This window comes from Salarias fasciatus, unplaced genomic scaffold (genome assembly GCF_902148845.1).
Source record: "Salarias fasciatus unplaced genomic scaffold, fSalaFa1.1, whole genome shotgun sequence".
Taxonomy (NCBI): Eukaryota; Metazoa; Chordata; class Actinopteri; order Blenniiformes; family Blenniidae; genus Salarias; species Salarias fasciatus.
In genome coordinates, this window is record NW_021941382.1 from 214644 (window position 1) to 231521 (window position 16878).

General features: G+C 42.7%; 2 protein-coding genes across 2 annotated transcripts; both read left to right on the forward strand.

The window, feature by feature from the left end:
* The first annotated feature begins 6662 nt into the window (after positions 1 to 6662).
* On the forward strand, positions 6663 to 10685 carry LOC115385365 (uncharacterized). The gene is made up of 6 exons (XM_030087350.1): positions 6663 to 6812; positions 7343 to 7508; positions 7615 to 8834; positions 10105 to 10228; positions 10317 to 10454; positions 10550 to 10685. The coding sequence occupies exons 2-6, from the start codon at positions 7343 to 7345 to the stop codon at positions 10594 to 10596; spliced, it is 1695 nt and encodes a 564-aa protein (XP_029943210.1). The 5' UTR covers positions 6663 to 6812; the 3' UTR covers positions 10597 to 10685.
* Positions 10686 to 11772: 1087 nt separating this feature from the next.
* On the forward strand, positions 11773 to 15651 carry LOC115385366 (uncharacterized). Its single transcript, XM_030087351.1, has 14 exons — positions 11773 to 12247; positions 12333 to 12431; positions 12504 to 12610; positions 12765 to 12884; positions 12964 to 13011; positions 13110 to 13193; positions 13331 to 13396; positions 14134 to 14194; positions 14273 to 14323; positions 14440 to 14443; positions 14521 to 14585; positions 14698 to 14806; positions 14958 to 15032; positions 15164 to 15651. The coding sequence occupies exons 1-9, from the start codon at positions 11878 to 11880 to the stop codon at positions 14281 to 14283; spliced, it is 966 nt and encodes a 321-aa protein (XP_029943211.1). The 5' UTR covers positions 11773 to 11877; the 3' UTR covers positions 14284 to 14323; positions 14440 to 14443; positions 14521 to 14585; positions 14698 to 14806; positions 14958 to 15032; positions 15164 to 15651.
* The last annotated feature ends 1227 nt before the right edge of the window (positions 15652 to 16878 follow it).

Consider the following 16878-nt stretch of genomic DNA (forward strand, 5'->3'; position numbering starts at 1 on the left):
TCACGAAAACTACTTTTTGGTTGATGTTTCTCTTCATTCATGCATATTTAAATGAGTATTCTGTAAGAATAATTAGTTCAAGCCCTTCACACGACTGATGTGCAGCATGGTGGCGTACTTCAGCACGAAGGAGAACCTCTCAACACAGATGTGCTGCTCTAGATCCACCAGACGGAGCTGCAGAGGCCTTCTCTCCAACTTCAGTGTAAAATACACACTACAAGGCCTGTTTCTTTCTTTCTTCATGGTGTTAGAGTTGGATCATTGTCAGACAGTCCTTTAGAGGTGCCCCACAAGGTCATTAAACCCTCTGAGGCCTCGCTGAGACATGAAGCCTGTTATGACCTTTGCTCTATTGCTGTTATTTCACCTCTACAGCAGATACAGACCTAAAACTTGAACTGCGAGGCCTCTGGGAGCGATAAAATCGTGACCTGTTGGACTTTTTTTCATAAGCTCCTCCCAAACAGGAAGTAGCTTCAGGAAGGAAGTGGGGCTTCCAAATTCTACATATGACTTTCTGGCAGAGGTGTGAACACATCCCACAAATCTCAGCTTATTTGGAGCAAATCTGACCAAATGATGATGCTTAATTGATTCTTCATGGAACCTTCAAACATCACTAAAAAAGAGTAAATAAACATAATGTCTTTTCAGAAGAGTAAAATGCATCCCAGATGAATATACAGGGTCATTTTTAACCACCAACATGATGAAGAAAAAGCAGGAAAAAAAATCTGTTTCAGACCAAGCGTAATGAAAAAATGGGAAAAAGATATGTTGAAGACAAACATAAGGGACAGAAGAGGCTCCTCTGAAACGTATTTGAGAATGCAGTTTAGTTTTCTCAGAACGTAATTTTGTGGAGACAGGGTTGCAGAAACGTTCCCACAGGGAGAACTGGCTTGTGGCGGCCAAGCGTTCATAGCAACATTGCTTTTTGATCCTTCGATGTTGGCTCTTCCTATCATTGTGAAGCAGAATTCACTAAGCGTTGAATTGTTTATGCACTAATAGGGAAGGTGAGCTGGTTAGACCGTCATGAGACAGGTTAGTTTTACCCTACTGATGATGTGTCGTTGCAATAGTAATTCTGTAGTGCCAGTTAAAATGTTGAAGGTGGAAAAGAGGAAGCGGGGGTTGTCTTTATTGTCTGAAACAGTTGAGAGAAATGGGAAATTCGGGCCTGATTAACTACATTATTGTAGATTTTGAGTTGTTGACGTAGAATCTGGTGATGTACAGTCAACTTAGATTTCCTCCAACTTCTTTCAGCACTCCTGCAGTTTCTTTTCAGTTTGATGATTTTATCAATCTTCCTCCACGGGGGTTTGGAATGGCCCTTGATTGTTTTAGTTAAAAGTGGAGCGACTGAGTCCAGCTGGACTTCAGTTTACTGTTAAAATCGTCAATGATGAAATCACAAGATGCAGGTAAAATCACCGTAGGAGTGCTCTGTAAGATCTCTATAAAATCTGCAGCCACTTCAGAAGTAAGGTAGCGTCTCCTCACTGTTCTCACCGGGGCTTCCTGCTGGTTAAAATTGGTGATGTTAAAAAACTCACAGTAGTGGTCAGACAGCCAGGTCAACAACAGAGGACACACTGATGGACAGACCGTGGGTTATAACCAGGTCCAGGGTGTGTCCTCTGTTGTGAATTGGCTGTGTGACATGCTGTTTAAAATCTAAACAGTTTAAAAGGTTTAAAAATTCTCTGGACGTAGAGTCCGAGATGTCGTCAACATGTAAGTTAAAATCACCAGTTATTAAAATTCTACTATATTTAGAATGAATTATTGTTAAAAGTTCTGAAAATTCACTAATAAAAAGACTAGAGTACTGAGGGGGTCTGGACACTGTCAAACACAGGATCGGGGGACTGCTAAAAACAAAGGCGTGGTGCTCAAAGGATGTAAAACTGTTAAAAGCTACTGCACATGCACTCAGTGAGTTTTTTAAAATGGAAGCAGTCCCTCCACCCCTCTTACCCTGTCGAGTTAAAACGTGGTGGGGAAGCCTCAATGAGGATAACAGGTGCATCAGTGCCAATCCATGTCTCAGTTAAAAGAAGACTGTCTAAGTTATTGTCTAAAATAAAATCATTAATAACTAGAATTTGGCACTCAGAGAGCGCAGACCTCCGCCACAGGTCAAATCAGTCACCTAGCCGCGCCGCACGCCCCCTGTCGGCGGGCCTGCCCCGCTTTGTGAAAGACTGCCCTATCGCTCAGTGTTACAGTTTTTCTCCATTGGTTTGGCTCATTTCTTGAAACCGAAATTATATTTTCAAAACAACATGGACAAATCTCCAAACTACCCTGTAACTGCTCACAACAGAATGGCATTTTTCATTCATGTCATCACATTTAAAATGTCTTAGTACACGTCTCAATGTCTCAGAAAATCTTTGCAAATGATTAAGTACAGTAAGGCTAGATTTAGCACAATTCCCAAGTGAATAGATCATGTCGATCTGAACTGATTGATTGATTCTCAGTCCAATGGTTGTACTCTCCAAAACATATCAGCCTAATTTCATTGTATTAGTCACCACCTGCAAAATCATCTGTTCAGCTGTCAAAGTTAGTCAAAAACACACTTCAATACCATGAATACCAGACATGGATGTGTTTGGATGAAGGTGAAGAGGACAGTTAGGAGGGTGAGGAGGGAGACCAGTGAAGAAGTGAGCTGTGAAACTCCAGCTTCATTTACAGCACATTGGGCAACAACATACAATTTTCCTTTTTGTTTTGTTACCTCCACCAAGGAGGTTATGTAATCACATCGGTTTGTTGGTTGGTTGGTTGGTTTGTGAGCAACATTACGGAAAAAGTTATGGACGGATTGCAATGAAACTTTGTGGAGAGGTGGGTCTTGGGCTAACTTAGAATCCATTAAATTTTGGTGATGATCCGGATCACTGTCTGGATCCAGGATTTTTTTAAAGATTTCTTTATCATTGAGAGATCGGGCAGTCTTTGACATAGTTGGGCATAACTCAACAATAAATGACAAGGGGGCTTAGCAAAAAATTGCAGTAAGTTCTTCAAGGACTCTAAGAGATATCAGCTGCTGATCCAGATCAGGAGGTATTGCGGATACCAGGATCCAGAACAGACAAAAACAGGGGGATTCCGGAGTGTCGGTCACTGTGAGGAAACACTGAGATATGAACAAGCAGCAAACAGCTTTCTCCCAGACATTGTTTGTGTTGGGGAGAAATAAAATGTTTTATTTCTTTGTTTTTGTTTTTTTTTTTTATCACATATGGTGTTCCTATTGTTGTCGGTGACTGATTGGAGCTGTGGCGGAGGTCTGCGCCTGTGCCTCTCTGAGTGTCAAATTCTAGTTTTTTGTTTTTGTTTTTGTTTCTTTGTTTTTATTTTACAGTATATTGAACTCCGATGGATGGATGTTGCTCTGTGTGTGAAGAAAAATTCTGACAGTTTCCCTGGAGGTATGAGAGCGATGTGTGAATCAGAACTTGAAGGTTCTTCTGACTGTAAAATGCTTTTTGTCTTCATTTTCTTATACACAATATTTTCTGTTAGCTAAAAAACCCAAAGAAGACAATAAAAACTATCACAATCACCATTATGAATGAAGGACTGGGCCCAGGTGGAAAGGTAGATGAGGAATATTTCAATGGTCCTTTGCCCTTAAAGACAAAACATCTAAACATTTTGACTGTCAGAGCTCACACAAGGTCAAAAGGACAAAGAATTTTGAGGGCATTGACCATTTGTTTGAGAAAGAAATTTGGTTTTTCCACCTAAGTGAACTGTTTTGGCAGAGATCTGATCTCTGACAGGTGAACTGTGGTGTTTTGCTGAACCGTCCAGGTTGTTTTTGACAAGAGAACCAAGAGAATTGAGAACGTCCGGTCTGTTTTGAAAAACGAGCCGAAGCTGTTGAGAAGGATCTTTACATTTTGGAGGCTCTGACTATTTATATGGGAAAGAAATGTAGCTTTGAAACATGTGTGAACAGTTTTGAGAGAGAGATGAGCTTTTGCAAGTGAACTATGGTGTTGAGCTGAACTGTAAGACCGTTTTGCCAAATGATCTTCGAGTTTTGAAATTGTAATTTCAGTTTCAAGAAATGAGCCAAACCAATGGAGAAAAACTGTAAAGAATCCTTTAAAAAATTCCTGGATCCAGACAGTGATCCGGATCGTCACCAAAATTTAATGGATTCTAAGTTAGCCCAAGACCCACCTTTCACTGCAATTCGTCAATAACTTTTTCTGCAATGTTGCTAAGAGACCAACCAACCAACCAACCAACAAACCGACGTGATTCCATAACCTCCTGGTGGAGGTAATAAAAGATTTGTTTAAGAGAGAGTGCACATTCAGCAGTGCCATATTAATGGTGGTGGGGGGGCTGAATGTGCACTCTCGGTGAAGTTTCACTGATAAAAGAGTCCTTTGTTGTTTAAAAACAGTCCGAGGGACGTGATGTCTGGAGGAGGTGATGACTAGGATGCTGTGGATAGTGTGTGGTGTGTCCCAGGGCAGTGAAGCTGTGTGTTTGAAGGTGTATGTAACTAAAAAATGAAAAATGAAAGAAAACAAAGAGTTTCTTACTTCTTGTCTGAAGGTCCAGGTTCAACGCTGAAGGTTGGTGGAAAGTCTTTAGACCGGTCACTCTTCAGAGACAACCTGCTGGAACCTGAAGACTCTGCTGTGTGTCTGACCTGCTGATGTCTATACACACGCACGCACGCACGCACGCACGCACGCACACACACACACACACACACACACACACACACACACACACACACACACACACACCTTGGTTTTACTCTCACCTTGATTGTCAGAGTTCTTTGTATCTAAATGAATGGACAACCCAGACTGTAAAATCTGTTTCAATTCGTACCATTTCCATTCCTGCCATATTTTCTTCAATCCCTCTTAATAAAAATGTCCAAAAATTCATCTGGAATTGTAAGACACGCTGAATGTCCATAGAGAAGTTAACATGGGATTATGGATCAGGAGGACTTCCAGGATCCAGTTTTAAAAGCCACTACTTATCATTTCAAATGAGAAAGTCACAGTTCAGACTCAGACTCAGGCGTGGACAGAAATACAGCAGATCAGCAGTTTGCAAAGAATAATCTCTATTTACAGGGAATGAATCCAACACAGAAAAATCAGGAGTCAAGCACAGCAGGACAGCTGCTGCTCCTCACAGACATCAATCCTCTTCTCCTCTGTGGACACCAAGCCACAGTTACTCTGAGCAACACAACAAAGATCCAGCTTCACCTCTCATGCTGCTTCAAAATACTGGAGCTGAATCTGAAAGAGAGCACAACATCTCTCACTCTGGTTTGGAGGAAATGAAAGAAAACAAAGAGTTTCTTACTTTGTGTCTGAAGGTCCAGGTTCAACGCTGAAGGTTGGTGGAAAGTCTTTAGACCGGTCACTCTTCAGAGACAACCTGCTGGAACCTGAAGACTCTGCTGTGTGTCTGACCTGCTGATGTCTGCACACACACACACACACACACACACACACACACACACACACACACACACCTTGGTTTTCCTCTCAACTTGATTGTCGGAGTTCTTTGTGTCCAAACGAATGTGCAACCCAGACTTTAAAATGTTTAAATTCCTACAATTGCCATTACTGCAATATTTTTTAAAAATCCCTCTTCATAAATATGTCAGGCAATTCATATGGAATTGTAACCCCCAAATTCCACAGCGTCCGTTTGCGCTCTGCTCTGCTCCGGTCCGACCACCGCAGCAAATACGTTGCTATTTTAATGACTGTAGCTGATTCCAAAGCCTCCATTCAGCTCCGTCTGGGTCCGCTCAGCTCCACTCCGCACCGTGAGTCCAAAATAGAGCCAAGGTCTATTTTTCTCTCTGGTCCGGTCCGTCCAGATCTGCACGCATAAATTTCCACAGAACAGATCGCACCAAACATGAAAGAGAACTCCAACAACCTCCGGTTTCATACAAAATAAAATCATTTTGTCTTTATTGAAAACTTTAAACTGTTTAAAGACGTTTTATTTGTCCTCACATTAATTTTCAGATATATCACGAATAGACATACCATACTGATTAAAATATACACTTTAAAAAGCGGGCAAACAAAAACTAAAACACACTTTAAAGATTTATTTGACAAACTTCTGTTTTGCCTGTAATCAAGCTGTAGTCAAATGTTTCTGAATGTTTACACAGCTGCATATATGGCCCATTTGTAGGCTATTGTCCATAAATTTTGTGTTTTCTACAAAATACATATTCAGGACCATGTATGCATGTATGCATATATTTTATTCTGAATGGCCTGAATGTCAACATCCTGTCGCACGAAATTCAGCGTCTTGAAGCACAACAACCATGGATGAAGAGACGCTGATTTTGGAAGTGGAGAATCATAAAATTTTGTATGACCCCAGTCATCCTTTCTACCAGGATGTACAGAGAAAGATGCAAGTGTGGCCCAGATTGCCCAACTTTTGGAGGTAGATGGTAAGTAGCACATGCGCTTCTCTGCTTCTCCGGCCGGGCGGAACAGAGACGCGGTGGAGCAAAGCGGACGCTGTGGAATTTGGGGGTAAGACACCTCGGATATCCACAGAGAAAGCAGTGGTGGGCCGTCAGGGCCGAGAAGGGTCTGGCTGCAGACCGCACCTCTCAGGCCCCTCCACCGCACTTCTCAAGCCCCTGTCCTGCAGACCTCTACCGCATTTCTCAAGCCCCTGTGGCGTCAGTCCAGCCCGGAAATGACGTAACTTCCTGTACATTTGGACCGGAGCCGAGCGAAAAGACGGTAAGTGACTAGTCCGTGAAAAACTTTAAACAATCAGGTGAATGTAGTGTTTTTAACCTTGATATAAATAAATATTGTCAGTTTTTAGTAAAACGACCGGATGGTACCTCTGTCTTTTGCATAACTTCTTTAAAGTTTTGCATCCACGAGAGCATAGACTTGTGTTAGCAGCGAACAATAGCGTTAGCAGCTGCTAGCGCCTTTGTTCGTTCGCTGCTATGGTGTTTTCACGACCGTCTTCAACCTAACGTGCACGTTTGACCAAGGACGAGTGTGTTTCGGAAGCGTACTGAGTAGGTTGGCTTTGGGTCTGGGTAGCTATCTGACCAAAGGGAAGTGTTAAATTTGTTAGATGGCTGGAAAAGTTTGTCCTGTTATTTAGGGCGTTCGGACTAAGAGTTCACTAGAAATATCTGTTTTAGCATTAAATCAGCCTAAATTTCAGAGTATCATGTTTAAATTATGTTCAGTCTTAAGTTGGTCTGTCATTTGAACATTGCCTTACAATGTTTTTTTCTGTCCTTACGTAGATGCATCATTCGATTGTATTGAGTGGCACACAAATAGCAGCTAACCGCTGCACATCATGCTGCAAACTGTATCACTGTCCCCTGTGCCCTGGATTTAAACCAGCAAAACTGAACAGGATCCAGAGTCACCTTAAAGTCCACATCAGCAATGCCATTTCGTTTGAAGGTAAGTGTGCAAGAACAGTGAAGCCTATTGTTGTGTCTGTAGCACCACACCGACATGCTGCACTATTTATTGAAAGACATCATTTTTCTTTTTTTTTTTTCCTCAGATAAAAAGATATGCAAGTGCAGTCTTAACTGTAGGACTGCAGCACATTTTCATTGCCCTGTGTGCCACAAAACAGTGCTCAAAAGAAGTGATATGGAAGGACACTTAAACGGTTGCCGAGGGAAAGTTGTGCAAACGCCTTCTCCGGCAACAGAGAGTACCTCAGATCCCAATGTACCACCATCTACCCCTGCCCCATTGGATTTATCAACTGAACAGGCCTCTTTTTCAATCCAACAGAGCCCAAATACTTCACCACCCCCCACGTTTCCAAAGACTGAAGTCTCTGTTTCACCAGTGGTCAGCCCTCAACATCAACACACCAATCCCATATCGTCTGTTGACACTGCTTCTCAGGTAGATAATAGTCTGCTGCTTCAAAAGAAAAAAACAAAGTGTCCCCACTGTAATCTTCTTCTTTATAAAAAGAATATCTCCAAACACATACAAAGAAAACATGCCAAAAAATGTAAAGATGTTACAATCGAGGATCATTTAAAAAGTATTTGTGTGGACTCAATAAATGGCATTTCTGCTGTTCAGAAGTCGAGGCATGGCTTTTCTGTCCCAGTGCATGTTCAAAATAAAACTTGGGGCCATCTACACAAAGTACAGTGTGAGCTGGAGGAGTGCAGACAGTATCACTCTTTGGCAGCTAGAAGTGGTCTGTCATTCAGCCACTGTGAGCACATCCGCTCACTGCAATACTGCACTGAGACTGTCAAAGAAGAAAAACTTCAGGAAAATGTTTTGGAGGAAATGGTGCAGCTTCAGTTTTTTGGGGAGGCGAAAAAGGCAACATGTCTTAAAAGGCAAAAAACTGCACGTGCTAAACATGTACCTCTCTGTGTCCCAGTAGCCTTCCAAGAGACCCCAAAGCAGCTTTGCTTTTCTGTGTACGAGCCTGCTTTGACTCATTATACCCGTCTTGGAAGGATCATGGTTACTTACAGTACCTCAGATAACACATGGCACTGTCCGTGTGCCAAAGCCAGGCTTTCATGCATTCACAAAAACATCAGCAAGTGGCATTTATTTCAAACAAATCGGGACCTGTTTAAAACACAGACAGACAATTCTTCCACTCCCCAACAGCAGCAGGACACTGTCTATCCACCACAGAATGAAAGCTTGAGACAGTTTGTCCAATACATTTATCATCATAAGAAGCTCCCAGCCATCCTCCCTGATGACCTTTTGAAGCCAAAGGCCGCGACAGACTTTATTCAGTTCAGTTCAGTTCAGTTTATTCATTTGTCCCTTGGAGGGCGATTCAGTGTGCAGTAAGTTCACGTTCATACATAACATAAATATACAAGACAACATAAAAGCATAACAAACCTCGGTGCATCATCAGCTCCAGTACAAATAAAAAGCAGATCAGCAAGGTGGACCCATAACACCAAGCTGTGCGAAACATTCCAGACGGCAAACAAGAAATGACAAACCACTGTCAGCAAATGTGCAGTAGTTTCATAGTAAAGCATGGAGACTGGTGGACATGCTGTTACTTCCTCTTCTTCTCGGCATTTAAAGCGCGGATGGAGAGAGGCACAAAGGAAAATTTATATCTGTTTTTAGTAGCTAGAGGGACAGTGAAGCGGAGGCCAGAGGGAAGGAGCTGATCCTCCTGATGCAGAGGGTGGGTTTCGTCTCTGCAAATGTTCTTGGCTTTCTTAAGCAGCTGAATATTATAAATTTCCTCCAGGCTGCTGAACTTCACCCCGGCTACTTTGGAAGCAACGCGCACAATTTTCCCTAAGGAGTTTTTGTCCTTAACAGTAAGATTACCGTACCAACAAAGGATACAAAAGGAAATAACGGACTCGATATAAGCACAGTAAAACATTTTCGTCAGGCCTCTGTCTACCTGGAATTTAGCGAGCTTCCTCAGACAAAATAGGCGCTGCTGACCCTTTTTACAGAGCATGTCACAGTTCTCATCAAATTTGAGCGAGTTATCTATTATAGTGCCCAAATATTTGTAGCTGCTCACCAGTTCAACTCCCTGATTGTGAACGACACTGCGATGAGGAACCTGAGTCGTACGTCTGAAGTCAATACAGACTTCCTTGGTTTTAGTAACGTTGATCTGTAAAAAGAAATCATCGCACCAGGATACAAAATCGTCAAGTACCTGGCCGTGGCTGACCTCCTCATCATGGAGCAGGCTGACTATAACAGAGTCATCCGCATACTTTATAATGAATCTGTTTGTGTGACGACTACAACAGTCATTAGTGTACAGAATGTAAAGAAGTGCAGACAGAACACAGCCTTGAGGTGAACCGGTTGAGGATGATAAAAGGCTGGACAATGTTCCATTCACTCTGACTTGTTGTGATCTGTTAGTGAGGAAGTCAAGAATCCAACCCACAAGACACGCATCTAGACCAAACAAGTCCATGAGTTTCTCTACTAGGATGTGAGGCTGGATCGTGTTGAAAGCTGATGAAAAATAAAAAAAAAGCAATCTGACATGATTTTTGCTTTTATGTCTGAGTTGCATCCAGCAGAGAAGATTTGCACTGTCTGTTCAGGCTCTATACATCTAGAGAAGTCTTCAAGGATAACTGGAAAAGCCAAGATAGTCACCATGAATGGTGTGATCGGAAGTAAGTTATTATTTATTACGTCTTGTGAATATCTGCAGTTTGAATATATGTCACTGTGTTCATTTACTTTTGTTATTTTTTTTTCCAGATGTTTCAACCTTTTTCCGGAGATGCCCGCAGTGCCATATGGTTTACAGATATCAAGAATGGAAGGATGGTCTCCACAACTTTGATGATCATCTGTTGCTGAGTCTGGAACTGTTTGTATCTACGACACAACCTGCAGGTAGGCACAGTGTACTTGCAGTATTAATGAAAAAAGGTTTTCTTCTGTTACTACTTGTTAATAATGGAATTTTCTTTTTGAACCATTTCCTTCAGAACAATGTCTCCATGTCGAAGGTGGTCAGTTCACTGGAAAGCCTTAGGAAAGAAAAATTTCCTGCCCCAGACACTATCTGTCATGCGTACTACCACTTTGAGGCACTCACAAGCCACGATTATTCATTTTCGTGCGTTTGCTGTGGCTACCATCCACCAGTTGTTGTGATGGACCTTCACAAAAAAGGAGTCTTTAATTTACCAAGTAAGCTACAATGTCTAGTGGTTTGTGTAAGGATGTATGTGAAAATAAGTCATACAGAAACTCAATTTTTTTTTTCTTGTGCATCAGTGAGTGACATCAAGGAAGCTTCTGAGGACTTCACTGGGGAAGTGAACATCGAAGAGTTCTGGGATTCTGTTCAAATGGAGATGATTGCTCGTGGATTTTTCCCAAGTATTCAGATTTCTCAAACTTAAATTTTCCATGACCACTTTTATTATATATTTTTGGTCATTCTAATTACCACATAATTAATGTTATATTTCTTTTTTCCAGGTCATGCAAAAAACACATTTGCTGTAAAACCGAGTTTCGAGTTCTGGGCCCCATGGATCGGAAAGAACACACGGAACTCTGATACTGTTTTCAACACAGAGTGCCAAAAAATGATGTCTTCAAAGTCCTCCGCTGAAGCTGAAGTCAGCATGGTGTCTGAGGACCGACTTATTGACGAGCTTACGAAGCAGAAGGTACATTTGTATGCATGATTAGTGCGTCTCGGTTTTTGCTGGAAAACTGTGGACACAGTGGCCATTTACACCAGGTCCTGCTGATATCCTTATTGCTTGTATTTATTAAAGGTTTCAACAGTACGCAAGCTGTGCAAGGCCTGCAACCTAGATTGTCAGAGATCACGGATGGATCTTATCATCAGACTACGTGAAGAGATGAAGACAAGACATTCCTATGATAAGATATTCCAAAAAATCTGGGGATTTTTTTCTGGGGAGCATCTGGTAAGAGTTGCACATAGAAAATTAAACATTGAGTCCAATTATTTGTGCGCTTTTTAACCAGTTTGCCTGTTCTCATTGAAGGTGGCTGGTCGGTGATCCTCTGTCCTCATGGTGTGGTTTACAGCTTAAAGTTTAACTTGAGGGCAGAGTCTCCGAGGGATTTTGCAGACCTTCTTTTGTCTTGGAAACATCTTCCTAATGTCTCGGTGTATGATTTTGCACGGGGCTTGGCAAATCATGCAAACCTTCGTTTCCCAACTGCCTTACCCTTCAGGCCACATGAAGGGAGACTGGCTGCATCTTCCCCTGACAACATAACAGCAGCACAGCAGAAAAAACTCAAAATCTCTCTACCATGGCTGACTGAGATGACCAAAACTCCTGAAAAAGATGGACACCCGCTCACTGGTTCCTCATACCACTATGTTTTATATGACAGATTCCACGAGGCTGACACCAAGGATCCACAAGAAGTTTTGAGGCGAATCAACCTGGTTCCTGAACTTCAGGGTTCATTGAACAGCCAGGTGGCTGAGCAGCTTTTTGCAAGCATGAAAAAAAACAACTACTTTCTTAATAACATGGCTCCATCAACACACATCTTTTTGATGAGAAACATTGTTCATCACAGAAACAGCAACACAAACCAAAAACTCTTGGAACAACAGGTACAGAGAGGACACGAGTCCCATCGTTTGGATGAAGTTACACTGAACAACGTTGGGCAAGCAGTGCTTGGTAAAATATATGGGGTTTTTTTTATTATTATTTAGTGGTGTGGTATTGAGTGGAATGCTGACGTTAAATACATTTTTCTTCCAAGGCCGAACACATCCTCATATGGACGAGCCTGAGCGGCAACAACCCCCACCAGTTGGTGCCCCACTGCAGCCACAAGAGCATCACACTGACCCAAACAGAGGTGAGAAGTACATTTTAAAAATTGATACAATACTAAACTATGTATTTTGCTCACTTTTGTTTTCTTTTAAAGACATGGATCTATGTGGATTACACTGCGAATCTATCACAAATTATGACAATGTCCGGCCATGCCGTGCATCATGGACACTCGGAACTCATCCTGCCCAAAAGCAGCTGGTATGTGTTATGTCTGAAGCAAATATTAGTGGTCAGCCACACAAAGTCACAGGAAAATGCAGTTCATGGATGCTGTGTGTTTTTTGACCTTTTTTAATTATGTTACATTCTTTTTCAATTTCTTTTTCTTTTATTAACCAATCAACATCATCAGCTTGACTATGTCTTGGACACTGAAAGGCCAGCAACAGAGTTGATTGTCCAAACACAGAAGGCATGCCTCACACGAGCTGACTTTTGGACCCTTGGATTGAATGCTGAAATGGAATCAACTGTAAGCTAACATGATTTTTCTTAAAGGAGATTGTATCAGCTGTAAAGTCATTAAAATCAGACTTTATGTTTCTTTGCAGATTGGAAACGCATGTTTTGAGCTCATCCAAAAAATTGCTCTTTCAAAGGTAATATAGCAGAAATAGTCAAATTTATTGTTTAATGATGCTTGTTTTGTGTGTGTGTGTGTATATATGTATAAACACTTGCACACGTTTATTCTCAGGGAAGAAATATATTTGTGGCTGACCTCTATGCAGTGGCAACATGGCGACGGCCCACAGCGTGTGACCCACTCTTGAGTTTGCCTGTAAGTCTTAATTTGAGGTCCAACACTAAAAGATGTCATCAATTATACCAGTACTTTTGTTTATTTTTGCAAGTTTTTCATGCAATTTATTGTGTTCTGTTTTGACAGTTTTCTTTTTAAACTTCTCTTTGAAATAGGATGATGTTTCCATGAGAGATCACATCGTTATTCCTATTTGGAAACCTGGACACTTCCTCTTGTCTGTAAGTGACGATAGGCTACAAAACCTGTACATGGCTGTTCTCTATTCTATATCAAAAGAAGAGCTTCCACTGCTTTGCTGCATTTCTCTCACTTGAACTCATTTTTTGGGTCACCAACATGCTGGGAGTCTGCATCATGTCTGCCACAGATTGCTCTTTGAAAAAAGCACTGTTTATGATTTGTAACCTGTTTCAAGCATGGTCGTTTATGTTGCTTGTTTTAGTGTCGTTTCTGCTTCATTGTGACTTGATGATGTAGATGTGTTTTGTGGTGTCTTGTCTTTTTCGCATCAACATTAACTACATAGGTTTTGAAGCCATCACAGAGAGACAGTCTTTCTGGACTCCAAATTTGCAAGTGCAAAACTTGGGTTTGGTGATCAGGAGATGAGAGGAGTACTGAGGTCACTAACAAAATTCAGTTTCAGTTATCGCCGGCATTCGTGTCACCTCGACGTTCTGATAAGGCTTGGTTTGGAGTTTTTCTTGTCAGAGCATGTTCTGATCTGTGTTGCAGTGTTTTTATGGTGCTTCTTAAATTCATTCAGAATGGCATCACAATTACTCGGCACGGAATTCACAAAACAGCACTGTAAAAATGCTACATGTGCATGTGCATGTTTGCATGAGGATTTTGTTCTTGCCTGACATGTTTTGAGTGTGTTTGCATGAAAGATGTCTGTGTTTAACGTTTTTGATTTTTTTAGCTCCTGATGCAGCTATCTTTTCAATTTCAGAAACCTTTGCCAGGATGTAAATCCTGGGACATGGACAGAGAGGGTTGGAAAAGACCTACAGGTATTTTAAAAACCATGTATAGGTGTAATGATGATTTCAAAACTCTGTTGCAGTGACTCAATTAAACTCTCATTTCAGGGTTTACCTAGACAGTCATTTGGGAACGATTGTGGCATTTTCATGTTGATGGTAGGTGAGACTGATAGTCTGATTTTGTCTTGTGTGCTTTGATGATATTAACATTAAATTATTCTCATTCTATAGTATGCCCTGTACACCGTTTTGGGTGCACCTTATGACTTCAGCATTGTAAGTTCACCATATCATTACGCTCCAGATGTGTTTTGGCTAATCTTATATTAAGTGTTGTGTTATAAATTTTTTAGACCGATATGCCAGCTCTGAGAAAATGGTGGTGTGTAATGCTCATGGAGAACTTTGACCTCGGAAGGTAAGTCTGTAAGATAGTTTATAATGTTTCGATTTGGAAGTTATTCCACCGTAGCACTGTCTCTGGTGAACTTGTGGAATATTGATTTATGTCTTTGTTAAACTTATGTGAGCTGTGGGAAAGTCTTCGCCCACTGGACTGATGCTGCAAAAGCTCTGCTGCGCGGAGAGGCGCCACCAGTCTTCCGTCTGAAGAAACGGAAATTAGATGATACTGCTGAGGTCAGCTTTTTAAGATTTTTTTCTTACAATACTTCCCATTTCTTTGTTATGCCAGTAGTAATCATTGGATTACTTCTTTACATTGTGGTTTAAAACTATGCCTTCATGTGATCTTTGCATGTTCTTAAGATGTGCGGCCATTGTTTTTTAGGACCAAGAGCCTCAGCCACAGCCTCTGCAAATTACATCTCCACTCCAAAAAGATGCTCAGACAGAAGGGGAAGCGGTAAGATTTTTTGCTAGGTCTATGCATCTTACTTAGAAGGAATACATTTTCCAAAGGATTGAAATAATGTTTCATTTATTAATTTTGCTAATCCAAAACCCAGATAACCCTTTTCTCTTTCTTTTCCAAAGACCAGCATAGAGGACAAAATTCTCCAAGACTGCACAAAAGCTGCAGAATGGGTTCAGGACAATCCACATTTGTTTGCTGCAACTGTTGAGATGCCTGACATCCTGCAGATGGGACCAGAGATGCAGAAGGAGTTTGTGAAGCAGTTGCTTAGCCTTTCATCTGACGGATCGAGTCAGCTTTGCGAGGACGACAAGGAACAAATCTTGGAGCCATTCAAGTTTACATTTCAAGTCGTGGAAGACATGTGGAGGTTTTGTGAAGAAATAATGGACAAAAGACAATACCGGGCATATTGTGAATGCAGGATTGAGGACCAATAGATGGGCACTCTTTTATATGGTGGGGAAAAACAAAACTATGCTGCATTAAAATGTAAATACATGTATAATATGTATATAGTAAAGTTGTCCACATATATCTTTTGGATAAGTGTTAGTAGAAATGTTTCTACAATATGTTGTCTGTTAAAATAAATATGTTAACCCCAGATTGGATTCCAGACTGATTTCCAAAATTTACACTGAAACAGAAACAATGGATGATAGTTCAGGTGGATGGGCAGCAGGGGCCTGAGAAGAGTGGTGGAGGAAGAGGGGCTTCAGAAGGGTGGTGGAGGAAGAGGGGCTTCAGAAGGGTGGTGGAGGAAGAGGGGCCTGAGAAGGGTGGTGGAGGAAGAGGGGCCTGAGAAGAGTGGTGGAAGAAGAGGGGCTTCAGAAGGATGGTGGAGGAAGAGGGGCCTGAGAAGAGTGGTGGAGGAAGAGGGGCTTCAGAAGGGTGGTGGAGGAAGAGGGGCCTGAGAAGAGTGGTGGAGGAAGAGGGGCTTCAGAAGGGTGGTGGAGGAAGAGGGGCTTCAGAAGGGTGGTGGAGGAAGAGGGGCCTAGGAAGAGGGGCCTGAGAAGGGTGGTGGAGGAAGAGGGGCCTGAGAAGAGTGGTGGAGGAAGAGGGGCTTCAGAAGGGTGGTGGAGGAAGAGGGGCCTAGGAAGAGGGGCCTGAGAAGGGTGGTGGAGGAAGAGGGGCTTCAGAAGGGTGGTGGAGGAAGAGGGGCCTGAGAAGAGTGGTGGAGGAAGAGGGGCTTCAGAAGGGTGGTGGAGGAAGAGGGGCCTGAGAAGGGTGGTGGAGGAAGAGGGGCTTCAGAAGGGTGGTGGAGGAAGAGGGGCCTAGGAAGAGGGGCCTGAGAAGGGTGGTGGAGGAAGAGGGGCCTGAGAAGAGTGGTGGAGGAAGAGGGGCTTCAGAAGGGTGGTGGAGGAAGAGGGGCCTAGGAAGAGGGGCCTGAGAAGGGTGGTGGAGGAAGAGGGGCTTCAGAAGGGTGGTGGAGGAAGAGGGGCCTGAGAAGAGTGGTGGAGGAAGAGGGGCTTCAGAAGGGTGGTGGAGGAAGAGGGGCCTGAGAAGGGTGGTGGAGGAAGAGGGGCTTCAGAAGGGTGGTGGAGGAAGAGGGGCTTCAGAAGGGCGGTGGAGGAAGAGGGGCCTGAGAAGGGTGGTGGACGAAGAGGGGCTTCAGAAGGGCGGTGGAGGAAGAGGGGCCTGAGAAGGGTGGTGGAGGAAGAGGGGCTTCAGAAGAGTGGTGGAGGAAGAGGGGCCTAGGAAGAGGGGCCTGAGAAGGGTGGTGGAGGAAGAGGGGCTTCAGAAGAGTGGTGGAGGAAGAGGGGCCTAGGAAGAGGGGCCTGAGAAGGGTGGTGGAGGAAGAGGGGCCTGAGAAGGGTGGTGGAGGAAGAGG